Raw genomic sequence first — 24,974 nt, forward strand, 5'->3', positions numbered from 1 at the left:
TCAGATTGTGGATCACATGTCGTGATCCTCCCGAGAAGCATCTCTTCAAGCCTTTGTGCTGAAGACTTTGAAACTAGACTCTGTGTGAACCTAGCTTTGGTTACCATCAAACTTCAGGCACTGTTGCTAAGCTCACACATTGTCCTTGTGCTCTAAGGGTCTTTTGGGACCCCTTCCTGTGCTGGCCTGACACAGCTGAAGGACTTCACCATGGCATGTGTCTAGACCATAGATTGTTTCCTAAGCATTCTCATGGGAGGAGACTCCCCAATGGAACCCTGCAGCAGCATTTTCTGACTGGCAACTCTTCTCTGCTTGGTGAGGTGTCTGTTAAACTTTTATTAACAAGATATTATAAGAAATGTTTGTTGTAGATAAACCGAGCATATTCAAAAGATCAATATTGTGTGGACATCCTAATTGCTGAGCTCCTCACAGCCCATTGGCCATGATCTCTACATCCTCACTCTTACTTGGTTGCCTAATTCAAAACGGCACAGCTGATGAGCAAAGCACAATTTACAGAGCAACATTCAAACTTAATCTTAAACTTTAATCTTTGAAAAAAATGCTAACAGGAGAAACATTTTTTTTTGCAATAGAGTATACTTCCGAATTAATAAAATACAGAACTTTCTTTGTCTCATTCAACATTTTCATAGGAAACAGCAGGATCAAGATCGTTATGGGGAACCCACATAACAGCAGACCTGAGCTAGTGGGAGCTCATGACTCTTGACCAACAGGTACGGAGCCTGCATGGGACAAACCTAGGCCCTCTGCATGTGGGTGACAGTTTTAAAGCTTGGTCTGTTTGTGGGGTTCCTAGTAGTGGGACCAGGACCTATCCCTGATGCATGATCTGGCTCCTTGGAACCTGTTCTTTTGTTGCCCAACTTGATGGAGGGGAAGGATCCTGGTTCTGTTTCAACTTGATAGGCCATGCTATGCCGACTCCCATGGGGGACCTGTCCCTTTTAATGGAGGAGGCACAGATAGAAGGTAGCAAGGAGGTGAATGGTGTGTATGGAAAATAAATGAAAAATAATAATAAAGGCAAACAAAATATTAAAGTAAAATCAACAAATAAAACAAGTCAAAAAGACTACATTTACATATTTTCTCATCATTTACAATTCAATATCATTCTTTTCTTTAAGTCTTATTAGCCTTGTCTTTCCTGTTCTGAGGCAATCATCAGTAAGATAGTATGAATTTTGTCAGTTATTGTTTTTTGAATTAATTGTTGAACTAACTCCCTCATACACATGTAATTTCACAACACCCAACTGTATTCACAACTCATATGAATACAAAAAGGGCTTTGAGGATAAGATCCATACTTTTTAAAAATTTTTGACACTATTATTTCATAAAAGCATAAGGGTTATTTCCTTGTTTAAATTTTTCCCACAAGTTTTTATTGATTCTTTGAATTTCATATCATACAACACAGCCCCACTCAATTCTTAGGCCTTTCAGATCTTCCTTCCACCATTGTAACTTCACTTCCCAAAAGACAATAGAAAATTAAAATTACAAAAAAGTCTCATTGTAGAATGCGCAGTGTCTCATGGTGTATCACACAGTGTACTCTTTAAACAAACAGCTTTACTTGTGAATGTTCGCTGCAATGAGTCATTGGACTGGTTCAAGGCCTCGGGGCTCTGCCACACTATCAATGCTGGACCCTCTCTGAGACTCCTCTGGGCTATCCTGTTGCTGCCTTGTGTCATAGAGATCCTGCAACTTTGGTTCTGCAGGACCTGCCCCATGAACTCTAGTAGCTCATAGATGGGGTAGGTGTTGGGTGGGCCAACTCAAAACCTGGGATCTGGGCTGAGTGATAGCTGAGATAGTCACCAATGCTAGCTCCCCTATGATGCCCAGGTGAGGGGTGAGGCTGGCTTCTCCGTATCCACACAGTCAGGATTAGCTGTTCCTCACCCATGTCACCAGGGCCAAGTATCTGACAATGACAAGAGACACGATGAGGGGTAAGGATCAGTTTTCCCACACTAATGATGCCATCATCCTCCACACCTTCATTTAGGGCCAGCTCTTCCTAGTTGCTCAAGCAAGTTGCAGGGCTAGCTCACCCTAGTCCTGTGGCCAGCAATTGGTGGGTTTAATTCTCCCATGCACACCATTGGGGCCATCTCTCTCTCCCACAATGCCAAGGCACGGGAGAGGGCCATCTTTTTGGCACTTGTATAACTGCTGGTACTACTGTGTGGTGGCTGGATGAGCTCAGCACCATACTCTGACAACATCATGGCTCCAAATGAGAGCCCAGACCAAGGAGGTCCACATTGCATGGACGTTGTCACAGACCCCTGCTACAGAAGAGTCATGGCCCTCTGCAGCAGTACAGGTCCAGATAACACCATGGCCTCCAATAGCAGTTTAGGCCTCTCACATTAGACCCTTCCTTGCTGCCTTCACATCTACAGTCCCACCTGTCTTCACAGAGAACAAACCGCTCCCACTTCCCTTTCTGTCTCACCTCTCCACCAAATATTTGCTCATCATAATGCTGCATGCCCTGAATCATGCCAAGGCTTCTCCATAGTTTTTAAATTTTTATTTTTGTTTGATACAGAGGAGGGTTTATTTCATCTCATAGCTTCCTTTTCATTGCTGAGGAAAAGTAGACAAGAGGTTCAAGGCAGGACTCAGGAGGCAGAACTGAAGCTGATACCATGGAGGAACTCTGCTTACTTGGTTATTCGTTATCATTTGCTTAGCCTTTTTTATTATGTCTTTTATTTTGTGAGATTATAATATAATTGCATTATTTCTCCCTTCCCCTCTAATGAAGATATGCCTTGATAGAGTAATCAGTGAATGTTCAGAAGGTTGTTCATAAACTAGAACGATGCTGAAATGGAGTTCATGTGCATTCTCAATGAACTCTACTCTCTCTTCATTTTCTTTCCTGTCTTTACAAACATTCGATAAATGAACAAGAAGGATTTTATGGAAAGGAAAGCTATGGCTGCCACACAGGCCAGTAGGAATCCAATCACATCCAGAGAGTGGTACTGGTACCAGGTGAGGTTGTGTGCAAGTGGCCTCAGGTGCTTGGCCCCTTTGTGGCGCATGACAAACTCAATCCAGAAGATGACTCTGTCCAGGGGTTTCATGGGCTGGTCATGGTGAATGGTTGACAACCACATTGCATTCTCTTTATAGCTGAAAGAAGGGAAACAGACATCAACTTACATAAGAAATGAAAAATATACATATGTAAATTTTTGTGTAAACATTAAAGATAATCATACTATAGAATGAAAATATATTTTGTTTCATGTTCACGACTAGGAAGATCTTCAGGAGCATATCTGAGATCCTTGAGCATACAAGATTAAGCATATAACTATAATAATAAAGATCAAGTATTACTAAAGTAGAGTTTAAAGACTGCTAGGTCTTAAATACAAAATAAATCAAAATGAGATACTATTTGAGCATATGAAGCTTCCATTACCCATAAGCAATTATTAGGAAATTTTGTGTGCAAAATTTGTAATAGTGTGGCAAATCGCTCTCAAGTCCTCAGGGTGGTGCATATCTGTGTAAAGTTGATAAAGATTGAAATGACATTTTTATGGTACAGCTATCAATGATTAGTGGTTCTAATTGCAAATGTGTCTTGGTTTTTATTAATTAGCTTAATAGCTGGTTTCTCAATGGTTTTATGTTCTTCTAATTAAGGTTATCAAATATTTGATAAAATTAATAGGAATAATAATTTTCTTCTTTTTTACTGCACTGAATATATTATTACTTTCATTATTCTAATTGTAAGGTATAATCACAGTAAATTTTTGATATTACTTTTAAATATGTGCGTGAGAGACTATGTGTGTAAAGTGTGTAAACTGTGTGTGTTTATGTTTGTGTGTGTGTATGTGTGTCACGAGATCTACTGGAGTTACAGTTACCAACTGATGTAAGTGTTGGGAACAGAACTTTGATCCTCTACTAGGGTAGACCTTTGCTTATCCACAGAGCCATCTTTCAAGCCTAATTTTTTAAGAGGTTGGCCAGGTCTGTCAAAGAAACTCCCTAAACATTGAGCCTTTGATGTTGCTTATTCTCCAAAGGTGGAAAGTAATTTTTTACTGATCAATGAGCATTCAATTCAGAAGCAGAGCACAGAGACCTCCCAGCTCTGCCATGCTGGACTGTACCAAGAAAGCAGATAGTACCATGTATACCACAGTAATGGCACAGATTAAGTTTTAAGAAGCACTCCTGGACAGTAAAGAGTTACAGATCCACAACAGGACAGATTCAGAAATAAAAGACCTCTAGGTGAGACACAGAGGTGGATAAATGTACACAACCTTGGGAAAGAGAAAGAGAAGAGTATAGAGAGTTGTAAAATAAGTAAATCATATAAAAAACAAAGTCTTTAAAGAGACAGAGTAAGACAGTCATAGAATATAAAAAGTAAAGAAAAATAAGCCACATAAAGACAATGAAAAATTCACAGAGTCTGGATTATGTATACTATTTGTTTCTTTGAATTTTTTGACTGCGAAGGAGCTAATTACAAGGAGACATTTTATTGTATGGACTGCTAAGCTAAACCAGCATGTATATTATAAAGGTATCTTGACTTCCAAATTTGGGTCTAAGGATATGTTGCTTTGGAAAAGGGTTCTTCTTTTGTTTCTACAGAGTTTGAGAACTTGTGGATTGCTTCCAGACTGGTTGATGGGCCAAGATGCCCTGAAAGGTTTCCTTGAACACCCCGCAAAAGATTACTTTTTCCAATAAACAGCAAGAAGCAGTTTGGAGAAAAACAACACTGATATATCTACATATTATTTATAAATATCTCTGTATATTTAAAGGGGGATATGTTACAGAGACTTGCATTTGTATGGATCTAGGTTTATTGATGCAAATCTAAGGTCAATCTTATATGTATTTTTCTGCTCTTGATTAAGGTATTGTGATTATGTAGTTCATTTAAAAATCTAATGTATAACTAAGAAATATAGGTTAATAGTCATCTATAATAGTCAAGCTTGTAATCATGTTAGGTTTTTTAGATATATAGAGAGACATTTCATTTAGGTATTCTTAAAATCTTTCAGAGACCTGCAGAATATGGCATTTAAATTTTTTAAGAAAATAGGACTTTTCATGACAATGAGACACATCTGCACCTGGCAGTACAAGCTACTTCATGAAGATGGTCATCATAGAGGCTCCTTCTGGTGTTTGTTAGCCATTTGGGCAAGAAACTGCTCTTGCATAGCTGTATAAACTGGACATGCAGGACCCACAGAGAAATGACTGCTGAACTTGTCTAAAGGCAAGATGGCTTTTTTGGGTTCCTGCTACATGAAAGAGTCTGCCAGACATTCTGTAGGACACAGAAGAGAGTGACTGGCAAACAGCCAACATAGGCAGAAGTGTCTTTAAGATTTCTTGCTTCATCAAAAAGTCTGCTGGATACTATTGGACTGTAGGCTGAAGATGGATGCCCCTACAATACAGAAGAACTTTGGGTGACTGTCCATGCAGTGAGATGTCTCTTTCAATTCTACAGTTTTAGAAGTTGCTTACAAAGCACCCCCTGTTTACTTAGGTAATGTCATATCCTTCTGGAGCCTTTGATGGAATTGAAGAATGTGTACTTATAGTTTTACTTAGTTATGATAAAAGATATAAATATTGTAGCTGTAATTCTTGCTTGATAACTGTTTTATTAAATGTAATTTACTATGTTAAAGCCTTCCTTTTAGTTTAAACAGAAAAGGGAAAATGGTGTAAGAGGTCCTTCTGTCTCTGTGTTGCTTTTATTGGTTAATGAATAAAGACCTGGCTTGGCCTATAGCATGGGAGGAGGAAGTCGGAGTCAGAGAGATGCTATGGAGCTGCTGCTGGTGACAGAGGTGCTAAAACTTTGCCTGTAAGTCACTGCCATATGGTTATATACAGATTAATCGAAATGAGTAAAATTAATATTTAAGAGTTAGACAATTAGAAGCTAGACCTAATGGGCCAAACAGTGATTTGATTAATATAGTGTATGTGTGATTATTTTGGGTCTGGGCAGCAAGGAACAAACAACTGACTTTCCCCTCCAATATTTCATTTCACTTCACTTATTGGCTATTTAAGATTTATACTATCCTTAAAACTCTGACCAATTACTTTACTAAAAGAATTAAAAATAAAAATTGTCCAGAGCTTGTGCCAAATGCCTGCTGGACAAGCTGTTTGGAGGAATAAGTAGAAGAATTACACATTTAGGAGCAGTATGATTTACATAGGAAAGATATATATGGCACAACATGGAAATAAAAAGTAATAACAAAAGAGGGAAAAACGTATGACACTGAATTATTCCCTAATTTGTCTCTCTTCTTTCCAATATTTTTGCCTTCAGAATAATTCCTGCACCCTTGGCCTTCAGTAAGAATCATGATTAATGACAAACAAATAAGACATATATTTTTTATAGATTATACTCACAAAGGATTATCTGTCACAGCCTCCAGTGCATTGAGCAAATCCGTCCTTGTCATTGTTCTAAAATCTAATGAAATAGCTGCTCCTTTGGCTACCATGTATGCAATGTTATCATACTGCTCTGCAAACAAAGGAATGCCAATCATAGGGATTCCAAAATGGATAGCCTCATAGACTCCATTGGCTCCACCATGAGTTACAAAGGCTTTGGTTTTTGGATGACCTAGAATAACATGAATTCAGGTTGATATTAATTAGCAGTCTTAGACATGAAATGAGGAATGTGCACTATCAGGAACTGAAAGGATATTTTCTACATGAAGATTCCTTTCTAATTAATTAAATATATTAGTTTAGTTTACATCAACTGCTGTTTTCTCTCCCTCCTCATTCCAAAATAAAAAAAAAAAAGACCTATGTGAAGATTCTTAAACTCATAAGCTCGGTGAAGATTTTCTTGTCTCAGAACAAGAAGTAACTAAATTGACAGAGAGATATTTTGCAGAATTGCTTTTAACTTGATAGTTGAACTATGAAATTCTGATTCCCAGTTGAACACATGGGGTGCATGGTAGCTAAGGAAAAATGAGTATTAAAAAAGACCAACTGCATACCAGAACTTGTTATTTTAATAAATAATACATTAATTAAGTGTGATATAAAGGATTTTGAAATCAACTATGATAGGTTTGTTCCAAGAGTCTTACCTAGAAGGTCATTCTGGGGGAGCCATTTGTAAACTCTGGTATTGGATCCTAAGGTGTCTGGAGTTTTGCCCTCAAGTCTCCAAATAACCTGTTAAAGAATAAATAATCTTTATTTATGGAGCAAACTTTAGCATTATACAATATACAGACTGAATAAGTTATATTTAGGAGTATAAATATATATACATATGCATACATGTATGGAATAGCTTTAATAAAAATGAATTTGAAAGAGAGCAAGGAGAATGGATATGAGAAGGTTTGGAGGAATAATGAAAAGGGAGGTATAATGCAATTGTATTATAATTTCAAAAACAGAAATTATAAAAATAGATCTTTTTATGTTTAATTATAACATAGGTAAATACCTCCCATAAGAGGAATGATGATATCAAAAAGGGTAAATATTGCAAACTCTAGAGAGACTGAGAAGAAGATTGTGCCAGCAGAGTCTGTACTTATTTTTACATTCAGGCAGGTTGAACATAATCATCATTTTTCTAAGCAGAGATGTTTGGACAAATGAGATAGCTAATAATGCATGAGAATATTTAATACACTCCCATGGTGATATAATTCAATCACAGAGAAGAATGGCACATTGCTAATAATTAATATTTTATATAACCATATTTTGACAGTTCTAATAGTCTACTTTAAACACCGTTATATTTTAAATGCTTTGGGGGGTAACTTTTATTTACCTGTTCTTTGTTATTTTCATTGAATTTCAAGTTTTTATATTTGATTATATTCATGACAAATATTCCTGATCCACAACTCTCTCTGGTCTCAAGTTCTTTGAAACAATGCCATTCTGTTGACCAATTGGAATATGGAGACATCTGGCCCATCCAGAGAATAATTATGCATAGTGTAGTTTTGGAACATGATCCAGGAATGAAGTCACATGAGCAGAATTCTGAGTGCTTGAGAGAGCACTCTAAGAAAACAAAACAAGAGTCTTGTGACCTCAATTTCTTCAAAATGCTAAATTGTTTTTGGTAAGTGTGTTTCACCCTCCTTCCAGGTATAGCAGATATGAGTGGATCTATTTCTGGTTAACCACTACTGCTTATTATCGTCATCCAGATCAAGTTTAAACTGTCCTTTGTGCATTTCTGTTGTGGTTTGATAGAAAATGCCCCCCTAACGGAGTGGCAATATAAGGAGATGTAGCCTTGCTGGAGGAAGTATGTCACTGTGGCGTAAGCTTTGAGGTCTCTTTGCCTCAAGCTTACCTCAGTGTGACTTTCAGTTGACTTCACAATCAGAATTGTTGATGAAAATATTGAGTTATTAAAAAATGAAAGGACTAGGAAAAGAGTTACAAGGGATTATGGAGCCTATATTCCCATGTGGACAAGACTATAAACATGACCTGAGTTTTTCATAGGTGATGGAGGAGTTACTTTTATTTAATAAAGAAACTGCCTTGGCCCATTTATAGGCCAGCCCTTAGGTGGGTGGAGTAAACAAAACAGGATGCTAAAAAAAAGAAGCCGAGTCGCCACTCTGTTGTAATAAGAGCGGCGGGACTGCGTCCCTGGCACCCGGCCGCCCCCATGGCTTATGTCCCAAAATAATTACACGGAAACTGTATTTTTTTGAACATTGTCAGGCCCATTAGTTTTAGCCTCTTATTGGTTAGCTCTTACATATTGATCTAACCCATTTTTAATATTTTGTGTAGCCCCACGAGCTGGCTTACCAGGGAGGATCTTAACCTGTGTCTGTCTGGAGTGGGAAAATTATGGCAACTCCTTCATATCTTTAAAAGACTGCAGAATATGGCATTTAAATGTTTTAATAACTTAGGGCTTTTCATGACAATGAGACACGTCTGCTCCTGGCAGCACCAATCTACTTCAAGAGGAAGATGGGCATTGATGAGGCTCCTTATGGAGTTTGATAGCCATTTGGGCAAGAAACTGCTCTTGCCTGGACTGTTACATAAACTGGACACAAAAAACCCTCAAAGAGAGGACTACTAAACTTGCCTAAAGGTGAGATGGTCTTTCGGGGTTCCTGACTCATGAAAGAGTCTGCGAGACATTCTACAGGACACAACAAAAAGTAACTAAACTGTCTTTAAAATTTCCTGCTTGATAAAAATGTCTGCTGGATACTATGGGCCTGTAGGCTAAAGATGGATGCCACAATGGTACAGAGAAACTTTAAATGACTGTCCAGGCAGCAAAATGTCTCTGTCATTTCTAGAGTTTTGGATCTCTTGTTTACTTAGGTAATATTATATCCTTCTGGAGTCTTTAATGGAGTTAAAAAATGGATAGATAGTTATAGTTTTCCTTAGTTATAATAAGAGATAAAATAGATATAAATATTGTAACTGTAATTCTTACTTAATAACCATTTTGTTATATGTAATTTTACCACGTTAAAGTTAAAGCCTTTCTTTTTTGTTTAAACAAAAAAAGGGGAAATGATGGAGGAGTTACTTTCATTTAATAAAGAAACTGCCTTGGCCCATTTATAGGCCAGCCCTTAGGTGGGTGGAGTAAACAAAACAGGATGCTAAAAAAAGAAGCCGAGTCAGGAGTCGCCATAATTCTCCCACTCCAGACAGACACAGGTTAAGATCCTCCCTGGTAAGCCAGCTCGTGGGGCTACACAAAATATTAAAAATGGGTTAGATCAATATGTAAGAGCTAACCAATAAGAGGCTAAAACTAATGGGCATGACAATGTTCAAAAAAATACAGTTTCCGTGTAATTATTTTGGGACATAAGCCATGCGGGCGGCCGGGTGCCAGGGACGCAGTCCCGCCGCTCTTATTACAACACATAGGAGTCAAAATTATATAAAATCTAGTGACCGTGTCTGATATGTTTCTACAGGAAATATATGGGCTCTTCACAAGGTTGTCAGAGAACAGTGGAGAATAGGCACACAGAGACCTTTCTTTCTCCCTAGAATTCTCCCAGTTTTATAATTTAAAAACAATGTGGCAAATGGAGATGATTGAATGACTTGTGAAATGCTAATGCCACCATGTGACCAATGGTAGTTTTACAGTCTGCTTTACCTAGAAACAGTTATTGTTAAAGATTGGTCTTTAATAGTTTTGCATTTAAAAGATTGCTTTTATACTATACATATTCATCCTGATGATAAGGTGCATTTTGGCTTTTCTCTTTCTTTATTCAATAATAAAGCTCTGATATCTATACTTTATTACTTTCAAGGCATGACACAATTCCCTATTATGTGTCTATTCTATGCAGAAAATGTTGTAGAACCTGTGAGGGAGGCTTTTCCTCAGGCTTATCTTAGTTAAATTCAAACCTGTGACTTCCTGTTTCCTGCAAGATGTAGCATGCTCAACTCAAGCACCATGTTTGCCTGCATGGTGCCATACTTCCTTTCATGATGATAATGGTTAAATGAGCTACCACATTTAAGTGTATTTTTTCATTACAGAAGCCATGGTCATGATGTCTCTTCAGAGCAATGAAAACTTAAGTAACACTCTATGGAAATTTTTTTTTGTGACATGTGGCTTATCTTACTGATCATATACAACTTCAACTCATGTGATCTTTACTCATATGACCTTTCTAAACCCTCAAAGTATACATTGCCTGATTCTCTGAATAGAGTTCACTATTCCTTATGATTATAACCCCAAGTTTCCAAGAGAAGGTGCTTTAGATGAAGAAGTATCTGACAGAATATTGGAAAGGTATATAAATAAGGGGAAGAGATTCCCATTCAATTTGGGGTGACTTAGTCATTGATTTGAACTATTATGAATTTAAATACTAAAGAAAAATAAGGAGGTTTTTAAGCATGAGGAAGAAATAACTAATTCCTTGCATGAATATAAACTGGATGATAACATCTTAAAATTATACAAAGTCCCTCTGAGCCTTATGGTTGATTTCGTAGAGAAACTCAAAGATACTATTGAAAATCAAGCAAAGGTGGAACAAATTCAAGTGTTATTATTAAAACACTTAGCTTTTGATAATGTTGATAAAGATTGTCAAGGATTAATTATGACTCAAAGAGAAATAGAAAATGTTCTAGATTTTCCAAAGTAAATTAACTTCATAATGTAGGGATCTACAAACAAAGCAAAATTACCTGGTATAAAACTCTATGCAGTACTAAAATAGATGTTAGGAAGTGGACACTTGAAGAAGCAAAGTAAATTGCTCCTACAATAGTAAGTTCAGAATCAATGAGTTCCAGATTTTACCCTATATGCAAGGAAGGAAAACATTGGGTTAAGAAATATTGAACCAAATTTGGTAAGGATGGAAATACATTGCCTGGCAACAAAAACAATACCAGCTAATAGTCGGAAGATATGTTTGGAGTTCCCCTAAAGGCCTCACAAAATTAGAGGCTTTTAAGGCAAAAATAACAATATTGATACCAGACTTCAGATTATAATCAAACTAGCCTTTTATTTCAAGATGTCATTCAAGGAAGTGCTGTTACTGGTAATCCTCGCCCTTAATTATTGCTGTTTCCCCTCTTCAATGTCCTTTAAGGTTACACACAGAATATTGGGGACTTATACTGCCTCAAAGAGTTGGACTTTTAGTGGGTTTCAGTAGTTTATCCATGAATACAATCGTAGTTCATACAGGAATCATTGATGAAGATTTAACAGGGGAAACTGCAGTCGCGAATACAGTGCCTACTAACTGGTCATTTAAGGTAGAAAAAAAATTGCAGTTATTACTAATGTCTTTATAGTCTTTCACAAAGAAACATGCTTTGTGAGCAAGATCTCAGTACAAGTAAGACTATCTAGATTTAAGAACCTTACTAAAGGTAAATGATAAACCATTATTGGACTTAAAATTAAAGGGAAAAATGTTTACAGTATTAATTATTTATAAGGGACTGATGTTTCTATTATAACCATGGAATAATGGGCACCTGGATAGCTTGTTACAGGGGATAATTTCAACCCTAATAGGTTTGGGAACTATGAGTTCTAAAAGATTAAACAGAATGTTACAAAATTACAAGACATAATGGAAATTCTCCAGCCTCGTAATATTCATATTCTGATTAATTTTGGTAAAGAGACTTTCTACAACAGACTCATGCAGAGATCTATATTCCCACATTTTGATACCAGTTCTCCACAATCGAAATTCTAATGAAAGTTTGAGTTGTCAAAAATGAAAAACCTAGGAAAACAGATGCAAGAGATTATGGGGCCTATATTCCCAAGTATATGGGGACATAAGTACGATTATTATTTCATAGGAGTCAAAAATTATATAAAAACCTAGTGACCCTGTCTGGATATCTCGATGGCCTGTTTCTAAGGAAAAGATAAGGGATCTTCACATGGTCGTCAGAGAACAGCGAAAAACAGGCACATAGAGTCTCCCATTTCTCCCTGGAATTCTCTTGATTTTTTTTTAATTAAAAACTAATCTGAGAAATGAAGATGGATGATTGACTTGTGAAATGTTAATGCCATCATGTAGTCAATGGGAGCTTTACAGCCTGGTGTACCTAAAGACAGCCATTGTTGGCCTTTAATAGTTTTGCATTTGTAAAAAATGTTTTTTTTACTATACATATTCATCCTCATAATAAGGTACATATTGGCTTTTCTGTTCCTTCATTCAACCATAAAGGATCTCAGTTGTGATATTAACCCAAGACGTAACAAAATACCCTATTATGTTTTAATAATATGCACCAATGATTTAGAGCCTTTGAGTGAGGTGTTCCCTTGGGTGGGCTTAGATTTGTTAGGTTCAAACCTTGGACAAATTGCTAAGGTGCTTATTTAATATTGCAAAGTTGACCTGGCTGCGTGAATTTACCTGTATCCTTCAGTCCCTACCTGTGAGACCCTCCTGGCTGATATACCCTGTCCCCTATCTTGAACTCTCCAGCCCAAGGTGCTGGGCTGTTCTTCCCTACATAATCCAACCATTATGAATACCTGTTCTTTTTCATGCTTTTGGTATCCAGGCTGCTTCACCTGATTCCCCTCTCTCCTGTCGCCCCTCCCCTCTCCCCTCTCCACATCTGGCCCAGCTCATTCTGGTCATGACCTCTCTGGACTCTTCGAGATGTCACTGTCCCTGCCTCTGGCTATTATATCTTTAATAAATCTTCTTCTCCAGAATAACTTAGAAAAGTTATATCCTTTCCTTATCTTTTAAGTTCTTTTTTCATTCAATATTATTACTTATATGGATGATGTCCTGTTAGTCTTCCCCAAAGAGAAAGAGCTACAATCCATATAGGACGTGACTCAGGATGTACTACATAAATATGGGCTTATTATTACACATGAAAAGGTACAGCAATGAGACACTATTTAATACATGGAATAACTAGTTACTGGAAAAACTGCTAAACAACACCCCCTCCCCCGCCCACAAATGTCCATTAGAAAATTTAAAAACATTCAATGCTTTTCAAAAACCGTTAGGGTATGTTAATTTTCTGTATACCACTTTATGAATGCCTAATTATGACATAACCAATCCATCTAAAACTGTGAAAGGAGAAAAAGCATTCTATAGTTCTTAGTTTTATCTTGAGTGGTAATGAAAGAATTATAATTATTTGATTTTAAATTGAAAGAGGCATTGTATATCGTGTAGCGTCATAGCCACAAGTTGGAGTGACATCTTTTGGGGTGATATCTGTCGGGGTTCAGCCTTGACAGGTTTTGCACATTCCACAGTAGCAGCACATGGATTAGAAAACTTAGGTAGGAAGAACAGAGATATGAGATAGTACAGAGACATTAGGATAGCAGCAGGAATACTGAATACTGAATTTGCCCATGTTTGTTTTTCATATGCTTATATAACCCAATCCAACAAGGGGAAGAAGGCAAAAGAGTGATTTAACATGGCACAAAGGAAAAATAGGACAGTTGTTTGCTTCAATACGTCAGATGTCAACTCACTCTTTACTGAGTTAAGCATTCTGATGTTTTAGGCAGGATATTCAATGGCTACACCTTAGACCAAGTATGTTCTGGGTGATCAATCCCTGGGCCAAACCTATTTTATCCTTAAAGAAACAGAAATAGGCTTGAGTTCTCTGACCTTTGCTCATTGTGGAGTGGTCCACTTCTGTGGGCCCCCACAGTGTGGATCCTTGCTACCTTTAAACTTATTTTCACCACATAATTGTCTCCTAGAGGTAGTGTAGCACAAAAGAATAAACCTTCAGAATGGATTTATTTACACTGTAAGCTCCATACAACACTAACTTCTTACTTTCCTTTTCTTGTTCAATCAGTAAATCAGGGGAGGACCCAATGTCAACAATCATATGGCTTTGATCCTTGCTGTACTATATTACGTCTGACTTACAATCAGTTTTAAAGAGAGTTACACAACTGTATGGGTTTTCAAATTTTATTTATACATTACTACGAAGGATAGAACAGGATTTTACATTCATCTTCTTATGCTATTATTTCTTCGACTGTGCTTTGCCCTTCTCCCAGATGTAGTAGAAAGGAGTAGTTTACTTCAAGGTAACCACTACTGCTTGCTGCTGTTATCCAGATAGCGTATAGACTGCTCTTTGTGTGCCTCTGTGGAAAAACATGTTTTTGCCTCACAGGGCTTCTCATTATGATTGTATACAGCTTTAACTCATGTATGTTTTGCTCATAAGACCTTTCTTAACCTTCAGCGTATACGTTGTCTGATTCTCTGAATAAAGTTGACTACAGCCTAAGACTTTATTCTGTTTCATTTTCAGTCCCATTCTCCCAGGTCTCACTACTCCTGGAGCAGGGACAGTTTAGGTTTTAAAATAAAACATTCAACTTCCTGTGTTACCTTCTCCACCAAAGACTTTTCTTCTTTGTGAAGTTATTTATGCAGACCAATAGGCTGAGAACATGCCTGCACATTGGGTCTCCATCTGTCATCTAAATGATGAAGATGACCACAGAAAGTGAAACTGATATTTCCTTTTTCTTCACTTCTTTGGGAGGTCAGATAATAACCTTTTGTTACATTCATCCCCCTACATCAATATTCCCTAAATCAGCCCTTCTCTATCCTTTCTACTTGGTACCCCTAAAAAAGTTCTTTCAAGACCAGATGTGTACTCCAAATATTCATGGATGCTCTGTGACAGAAAAACCAGTCTCAAGCTGAAGCCTACGATAGATGCTAATGTTGAAATTCTCAGACGGATCTCATAAAATTGAGCATTAGCCATACGGCTAACATGAATTTGCTATGTGACTGATAAAATCAACTACGGAATGACATCAAAAAATTAATGCAGGTGATTAAATAGAGGCTGTTCCACTACAAAACTTAAAAACATTCATAAACATTCAAATTTAATCCATAGAAAATTACTCTGTGGTATGCTTTATGAAGTGAGTGATCTGAAACTTTATTTTTTACCTTATGTTCCTTTGGTTCCTTTCTTATTTTCCTATGTCTTCCTTGACTGGTAGGACTTTCACTCTGACTGGTTAAGAGCAGAGTGGAGAATTTCAGCTTTTGTGATACATACATTACTGTGAGGGAAGCACCCATCTCTACCTTTCCCTTGGATATTTCTCCTACAAAAACTGGCAGGTCAACCAAAAAATAGATTTTCTTATTGCATTTTCTCTCAATTAGCCTAAAATATACTTTGATTGACAGTTGATGAGTCTCCGACAAACTTCCTTTAATTGGTCCTCTCAACTGCACACTGAACAGGTCTATTCCAAAATTAGGATGCAGAGTCATGCTGCATTTCAAACTTTTTCAACACATTCTTACTGTTATTCTGGTAGAACTACTAGATACAAATTAACTCAACCCCTGAAAATCTAATGAATGCAGTGACTTAAAGGAATCACCAAATAGAACAAGTGACTCTGAAGAGTTTGGCTATGTCTAAATACTCTTGATAGCAATGTTATCATCATGCCAGCATTTCATAATGTGCCCATATTGATCACTGTGTTTATATCCAAGTCACTCTCAGTCAAAAACACCTTCTGCAGTATTAAAACATCTGTTGTGAATATAAATTTCTAAATTTGGCTAAGAGAAATTAGAGCTTCCTTAAAACTTTACCTGTCACAGAATCATTTCTGTAATCAGACCTTTCAAAGACGTTCACAGAGTCAGTATATAGTCACCTCCCATGAAATGCTTTCCCTCACCTTTTGTGGAATCTGGGCAAGGGCCCATGCAATTGCATTGGCTTTCTCTTCTGATATGTGGCTGACCATTGACCCCAAAGAAAACACCACGACACCGTGCTCTCCAGAGGACTGGACAAAATCTTCCATTTCCTGTGAAGTAACCACTTATAAAACCTTTATAAAAAAAACTATGAGAATAAACATTGAAGTGTTTATAGGACTATATACTATAGTGGTGTTAAAACATACAGAAGACAAGCATGGAAATGTCAAAGACTTTGAACTTTGCAGGCATCCACACAAACTATACTCACACATTGTCCAACAGATATTCTAAATATTTTCTTCAAGCAAAATTAAAATTCAAAAGTGTAAGCATATTCTATGAAGCATTCAAAAAATGTCCCTTCATTTACAAACTTTCTTCCTACAGAAATTTTAATTTTCTTCTATAATGCCTAATTTAATATTATTAACTAGTGTTTGATGAAATAATATTTATGTAATAGTGTGTAAGTATGTGGTGGTTTTCAGTAACATCCTACTATGATTAATAAATTGTATTGATTCTTTGTGAAACAAACATAACTGCAAGATAAACATGGAGTATATAATAATTTTATGATATTGGGTATAGATAGGATATTTTCAGAGCTGATATCCAAAATTTACTGATTGGAGAAAATCTATATCTATGTTGTTTGTTCAGATATCAAACAATTACTTCAGATATATGATTATCATAGCTTTTGGTGATGAGCAGTTTATGACTGATGGGTTTAACTGACTTAATTTCTCTGTCTTTTGTCACGTGTTTATATGTGTGTGCATGTGTGCACATGTGTGTTCATATATACATGTGTGTACATGTATGTGTGCTTGTGTGTGTCTGTACCCATGTGTGTGTGTATCTGTGTGGGTAGGTATGTGTGTGTGTCGGGTTGCTGGGCAGGTTCCTTGCCTTTGTTTAGCACATTGATGCCAAAAATTAAAATCTATATCAATCTTCAACATAAGCTTTGAGATTGTCTCACATTGAACACAAATTCCAACATTTTTTAACAGACTAGTGGCCAGCAAGCTCCCAGTATCAACCAGTTTCTGCAACCTCAGTGCAAATGTCATTGCACTGTGCTGGGACACCCAACTTTTTACCTGGGTGTTGTGATTCAAACATATATCCTCTTAATGCTTGGAAAGGACTTTACCCATATGAAAATTACCTAATTATATTAACTGACCAAATTTAATTCAACGATAGGAATATTTCCCAGGTCTATCACACTCTATCTTAATTTTATTGACCTCCTACTTAGCAGGATGCTTAAGTCCACTTCCTACATATCTCTATCCCTGGGAGAAAAATCTGATGAAAGCTGTAGAATTATGCTCACCAGAAAGGAAATAAAAAAATAAGATATCTAAAGAATGTGTTTACCTTTGGCAAGGGTTTAGCAGGTTTGCAGTGGAGACCTCCAACATAGTCAACATTTGGTAAGGTTGGGCGAGGAAACTCCAAATCCCAGTAGGATCTAATGAGCCACATTTCTGCTTTGCCTATTGTCTCAGTTAAGGAAGTGGGCCTTCCTAGAAGGAGAAATGAGCAAGTGAGAAGGGGAATAGTTGAATGATTGTCATTTGAATATAAAATATATTTCCTTAAATGATGGAGGAATATATGCTTGATATGGAACATGTGCACTTAAAAACCAGTGTTGTTTGATATGTAACATAATTTGCAGTGTAATGATTTGTTGCCCACATAATATACATAAATGTCAGTTTGGGTTTACTTTTAAAGTAAACTGTTAGAATTAACTAATGTTTCCACACTAACTTGAAATAATAAATAGTTATTTAAATAACCCTCTAAGCCACTGTTTAAAGAGCACACATTTTACTCCTCTCTACATCTTTAAAAGGAACAGTGCAAATATAAACACACATTATAGGTCCAAAAGTCACATCACGCCGTGTACTATGACTGTACTTCCCCAGGGTCCTTGTAATTTGCAGCTAGTCCTTCTTCCTTGTTTTGCTAAATGAGCTATATAGTTTATGAATGGCTGGATTTCTGGTTTGTGCTTCTACCTTTGTTTCATATTAAGAAATTTAATAGTACTTACCTTACAAAAACAATCACAATATTTTCAGAAATTATGAGAATAGAAAATTTGGCCAGTCTTACCTATGAAGTATTTTTTAAGAGGAATAAAAAACAGGACTTCAAAAAAAATACAGACTGGGTACGTGTGTATCCGTGCTTCCATAGTGTTTAAACAATGGATGTTAGGAAAGTACACAATAAAAAAGTATGGTGTTGGTAGATACCCCAGTTCCACTTTTAAGTCTGTGAACTAACATAGTATCTTACAAGAGTAAAGGAATTCTTTAGGATATACAGAGAAAATATTTTATAACTTATTTTTTTATTTATGTATATGTGTGTCTGCGTGAATATATACTAAGTTTATTCAGGAATTGGCAGTAAAAAGGCATCAGGTCCCCTGAAGCGGAATTTACAGGCAATTTTGAGACACTGGACCTAGGTTGGTGCTAGGAACAGAACTTGGGTACTCAAAATGAACAGAAAAAAACTTTAACCCTTTGAGCATGTTTTCATATCCCAAAGTTTAGTTTAAATAAATATAGTTGCAAGAGAAAACAATTTCTTCGATATTATATACATAGGGAAACAGTAAAATATTTCATTTCATCATATACATTAATTATGATTTTTTAATTAGCTAGTGACTTATTAAAATAGATTAAAAATTACAGAAAATGAGTAAAGAATCACTTAAGAAAAGCCCACCTATTTCTCTTTGTGTCTCTGTATCTCAGCAGAATTCCTGTATCAGGTCTGATACCTGCTTCTCTTTGATCAATAATATCAAATGTAAATGAACTTTTACAGTGCATTTGATAGCTAATATCATATTACACTTGATCACCTATAAAAGGCAACTTCATTTTGAATTTCATGAACATGAGTATAGATTTAAATAATTGTTAAATTTAGGTCAGATAGCTACTGATAAGAATCATAACTTACCCAACGTTTCACTGTAAAACTGACTCCATTTCTTTTCATTAAATGTTTGGAACCAAAAGTCAAAATACAACATACACATCATATTTTTTACCCTCTCCATGAAAGTCATTTGACCACCTAGTCCCGACAAAATTATAGGTACATAAGAGGGAGGGACTAGAAATCTTCCACTGTACTTTTCCATTGCATAGCCAGGAGAGAAGCGAAGACTGTACAGAAAAGGGATTTGGAGAAGTTCAGCTATCAACTCCCCACAGGGAGCAATGGCATCTGAGAAAAGGACATCAAACTTGGATCTCTGTAGTTTTGTCATAAGTTGTTTGTTTGAAACTGTGTCTCTGCAAAGCCTTAGATAGCTATCAGATAATTCATCAGCCACATTCTGTAGCAAAGGAGAGAACGATAAACAAAAATCTCTTGGTATCTCATGAATCCATACATCCACAAGCCTTGTGAAAGCCTTGTCCAGATCATCTTTACTGATAGATGTAGAAAAACTCTCAAACTTCAGACCAGGTGATTTACTGGGATCAAGAAAGATGGAAGCTGAAGTTCTCAGAACAGTCACTTCATGACCCCTCTGTACAAGTTCATCCAGTATTGTCTTTATATTCATCCAATGACTGAAATCCATTGGCCATACTAACACTTTCCCACAATTCCCAGGTATAAAGTAGAAACTCATCTGCAGGAGCAGCAGAGCAGACATCCACTTCACAGTCATCTTGGGACATGAAAGTCTTCTGTTCACAGTGTGTCTCCTGTGTCATCGCTTATCCTTATGTCTAAGAAGAAAAAGCCTTGAGTTAAAATATAACTGGAGTTGATCAAGGCAAATGCACTAAATGACCACCCTGAACTTCTGACCTAATGGAGATAGTAAAAGCAAATATTAATTATTCATAGTTGCATGTCAATGTTTAATGACAAGTGTTTTGTAATGAAACAAATTCAGGAGTCAATGTCCTGTTTGCATAACTATTCTGTTTCTAAGATATTTGAATAGTAACAAGAACATTGGTTAGTGAGAGGTTAGTCAGAAATTTCTTCTCAACACAGAACCCAAAATGCATTAATTGCACAGCTTATAAGTATTTTATTGATATCATTTTAAAGAAATTTGCATAAATATATTTATTAACATATTTGCATATGTATAATTTCTTAAAGAGCTTAGAATGCACCTAACAAACTCTAATGACTGAAACCCTGTGTGAAGATAGACAAGAGCCTGCTCCTATACATGTCCCTGGGGAAACAGAAGACTAGCAATTGAGTTGTTAGATTCACAGTTGATAAACTAACCTGAGTGATATTATCAGCTAAGGCAATCAGTTGATTCATCTTACCTGTCTACTGATCGGTTATAAGCCCAAGAAGTAGTTGAATAGCTTTTTCAGAACTAGTCCACAAAAGCTCTAAAAAGTATGTGAGTGCATGCATCTACATTCCCTCCTCTCAAGGCATCACTATGACGACCATTCCTGAGGTCATCAATTTCTGTAAGATTGCACATGGAGATTATGGAAGCTGTCATTTAACTTTAGTTTTAGATGACCTAAGATTAGAAGAACCACAGAAAACATAATAATTCGAGTCTTAGATACAAGTAAAAATCTGTAATCAAGTGATGCAAGAGTCACGGTATTTTTAACATAAAAATTAAATTGAATTATTTAAATTGTTTTAAAGCCTCACAGCACGAATCATCCAAGTTCAAAGTAGTGTAACTGAGAGAGCTGCATCTTTTGTTTTCTTTTAAAGGTGATTCTAGGGTTTACAGGAGAATTAATTGAGTGATGGAAGAATGAGAGATGTGTCACGTGATGATGCTGGAACAATGAGAAGGGGTTTTCAATGAGAAGGGGTTGAATACATAAAGTACATTGTGGATAGAAGAAATTGAATGTCTAAGAATATCATGCGTTTTTTTTAACTTATCAACTTAAAGAGTTCATATGTTAGTACCATCCATTTCTTTCTTTTCTTTCTTCTTCTTATTTTTTCCATTACACTCTACCCCAGCGTGAGAAATGGAACCAAAGTCACTTTAGGAATCAATAGGGAATAAATATCATATAAGCTTGCTTATTAGTACATGCATACTCATGCATACACATGTGTCTATTAGATTGGAAGAGGTTTTATCAAATGTACTGATGTCGTTAGCCTAAGGAATCATAGACTGTTATCAAAATATACAGTGCAGAAATGGAATATTTCACTTTCATTTGTTGTTTGGTGGGGGCTGGGTGCCCTGGAATCTTCCCAAAAATATAAATTCTAGTCATTGTCCTTAATTGCTTCCCAGAACTTGAAGATAAGATGTCTGAAGGCATTATACACTTCAGACTTAGGACCTAGAGCCATTGAGAAGCAATTGATTTGGAAACATCCTCTCTGAGGATATTAACAGTATTGGAAGTGCCTACATAAGATATATTATATATATAATATCCTCTCTGAGGTTATTAATAGTATTGGAAGTGGCTACATAAGATCTCTAGGGAAAATGTAATCAATAGTCCTATTAGCTTTCAGACCTATGACTTATAACAATGACTGGCATTGTAAGATATCCATAATAGCAAAATTGTGACACTTTTATCTTAGGTGTAATCAAGATAAATCTAACTCTAATTGGATTTGAGGCTGGTGAGTGGTAAGAAATTCATGAGTGGTACTGTAATGTGAGTCAGCTGCCCGTGACTGGAGACATCACAGACCCTAGATGCAGAGTCAGCTACTGCTGTTTTCCAAAACAAGTATAATTTCTAACTGTATTACTAGCTTTATCCTTATAATCACAGGTAACTGTAGCTCTCACAACTCATCAAAATGTTTTATTGCAGCAAGTGGAGAATATTGCAAAGATCCACAGCTGGTCAAAAAGGAAGAGAATAATTGATCATTGGATGCCCAAGACCAGTAAGAACACTTGGAGGAGCACAACTTCTAAATCAAAGGCAATGGAAACATTTTGGAAAAGATATCAGAAGACTGTAAGAGCCAGGGGACCAGGATGCCTGATGGAAGATTGTGCTATTTATATATATATGTAAATATATATTTGTGTGTATGCATGTATGTATGTATTATAGGGATATTGCATCCATGAAATATCATGAGTGTGATTGCCTAAATAAGACCTGTGTAATGACAATACCATTTGACCTGTCAACATAGATGGGGAAAATTTCACAAAGTCCTATTGCTATAGGGAAAACTGTGGGCAGTCGATGGCTATCACAAAGGGAGTGTCAGGTTTCTCCAGTATGACCTCCCTGATCTATTATCCAATACTCCTTGTCAGCCCTAAACATGTGTATTTAACAAGCTTCAAAAATAGGACTCATTGGGATGGTGATATGGTAGAGGGCAAAGCAGGAGTTGATGGAAGCAGAAATGAGTCTGAAAATATAGTACCTGTGCATGGTTTCCTCAAAATGAAGTATTTCACTAAGGAAAATGATTAATAACACATGTCTAAAGTCTGACACAAGTCTTTTTAGGGCATTCAGGACAACCATGACAAACAGAGTGCTGTATTGATCCAGGAATACCATGGCAATCAGAGTGCTGTATTGTAAACAGGGGGTGGTGGTGCACACCCTAATCCCTGCACTCAGGAGGCAGAGACAGGCAGATCTCTGTGAGTTTGAGGCCAGCCTGGTCCAGAAGAGCTACTTCCAGGACTGGCTCCACAGCTACAAATAAACTCAGTAATGAAAAAAGAACAACAGAGTACTGTATTGTTGCATGATAAACAGTGTGAACTTTTTTTGAAGGGCAATATGTCATTGATCATTAATGTTTCTTTGTTGTTTTTGAAATATTCCTGCTTTAGGAAAGGGAACAGGTATATAATTGAATCTGTAAAAGCCAAGGTAAGAACACAATGCTCCATAGAATAGGCAGCTTCTTTTACAATGCACACTCTGTTCCTAGAATACAAACATACAACACCAGCTCACATTTCATTCTCTTACAAGCAAAAAATATTTAAAAATCGATTTTATTTTTGACGTTTATGAAACAAATCAGTTTGCTTCCTATCACTCTTTAGCTTGTTACTCATGCTTCATTTTCCCAGAGTCTTGGGACCCACTGGAAAATCAAGGTATTGAGACCTAATGTATCTGCTTTCATGTCCTTAATCTCCAAAGCACCTGTTAGAAGTTAGACAATAATTTGCATCAGATTTCAAAATTTAAAACGTAGTATTATAGGAATTAGACGATGCATAGCTAAATGCCATTTGAATCCCCAGTGTGCAAAACAGGTAAAGAAATATTATACAATAAGAACTATCAAAACATAATGCAGAGTATGGCAACACCGTCTATGTTTTTCTAAACATTTAATCAGGTCGAATGTCATCATGAATTTCTATGTGCAGTTATGTGCACACATGAGAGAGTTAATGAAACATAAATATATTTTTAAAAGTTTATATGTTCATAAATCTTATGCAAAGAAGAATGATTAAACTTTATTTTTATTACATTTCTTCCAATTTTCCATTATTAATTTCATGTCAGTTTAAAAAAAAACACAGATCTTACTTATACTCATTTGTCCTATTATTTTAATAGGGTTTGACACTTGCTTTTTGTTATTCATTACTTACTTTGGCAAATATTCCGAATTTACAATTTTTCTCTGTTTACAAGTTCTTTGGAAAAGGTGCCACCATGGATAATCATAGAATGGAGTTTCTGTATATCCTATCCTGGCCATAACATAGCAGAGTGTATGTGTTTATTTTGTCGACTATCTACCAGTGACTTAGATGGTGGCATGAAATTCCCCATGCTTGCTTGTGCCCTTCTGCATATTGAGGAGATTTTACCTCCAGCACAAAAATAACAACCACAAAGAGCAACTGACATAATTTCTTTTAACATATAAAAAAATAAGTCTAATATTACTCTTCATTGGTTGAGGCAGCGGTTTTACTTAGGAATTACAGGAAGTGCAGAGCACTTCATCACACGAGTCATATCACTTTTGCTGAGACTGGATATTGCTTTCATGTGGGAAAGGAAACTGTTGTGCTGCTCATAAGTGCCAGTAGCTGTAGATATCATTCAAAGTCATAATGGTGCTACATCTGACCCATATGATAGATGGAAAAACACTTCAGGGTTCATACACTTTGTGAAATGCCAAGCAGTTCCACAGGCAGACCACACAAATGGTGCTCATTTTGAAATCCCAAACCACCCTTGTAAATGAGAGCTTCACCTAAATGTTCAATATCTGTTTTCCAAAATAAATTTAAACTTTTCTTCAGGATCTCAGGGAAACCCAGCATGAGTTATTACAGGGAGACTTCATGGGATAGAAACCTAAAATCTAGTTCCTAAATATTCCAGGTTAAAGTTCAGATGTGGTAAATTATCTTCGTATACCTTATGAAAAGAGTCAGCTGGACCTTTCCTGGAATCATTCCTATTTCTCCTGGATTATCTCTTAGCTCCCATTTCTTCCTAAATGAAACACACTTACTCTTCTGGGTTAGAGACAAAGTGCCATAGACAATGTTTGACTGTGTGTGGTTCACCAGAAGGACAGGGACCA

At 36.5% G+C, this 24,974-nt stretch overlaps 1 protein-coding gene across 3 annotated transcripts; it reads right to left on the bottom strand.

Annotated features, from left to right (window-relative positions):
- Nucleotides 1-2,614: 2,614 nt before the first annotated feature.
- LOC130875384 (UDP-glucuronosyltransferase 2B17-like) lies at nt 2,615-20,115 on the bottom strand. Of its 3 annotated transcripts, XM_057771060.1 has the most exons (7): nt 19,805-20,115; nt 19,392-19,453; nt 17,775-17,923; nt 16,355-16,486; nt 7,203-7,290; nt 6,499-6,718; nt 2,615-3,195 (listed from the first exon to the last, which is right to left on the bottom strand). In XM_057771060.1, exons 1-7 carry the CDS (start codon nt 20,113-20,115, stop codon nt 2,916-2,918), a joined length of 1,242 nt encoding a protein of 413 aa, XP_057627043.1. In that variant the 3' UTR covers nt 2,615-2,915. The 3 variants fall into 3 exon arrangements, with proteins under 3 accessions (XP_057627043.1, XP_057627042.1, XP_057627041.1); XM_057771059.1 differs by lacking the exon at nt 19,392-19,453 and having other exon boundaries at nt 17,775-17,919; nt 19,640-20,115; XM_057771058.1 differs by having other exon boundaries at nt 19,392-20,115.
- Between the last annotated feature and the right edge of the window lie 4,859 nt (nt 20,116-24,974).

This window comes from Chionomys nivalis, chromosome 6 (assembly GCF_950005125.1).
Source record: "Chionomys nivalis chromosome 6, mChiNiv1.1, whole genome shotgun sequence".
NCBI classification, from domain to species: Eukaryota; Metazoa; Chordata; class Mammalia; order Rodentia; family Cricetidae; genus Chionomys; species Chionomys nivalis.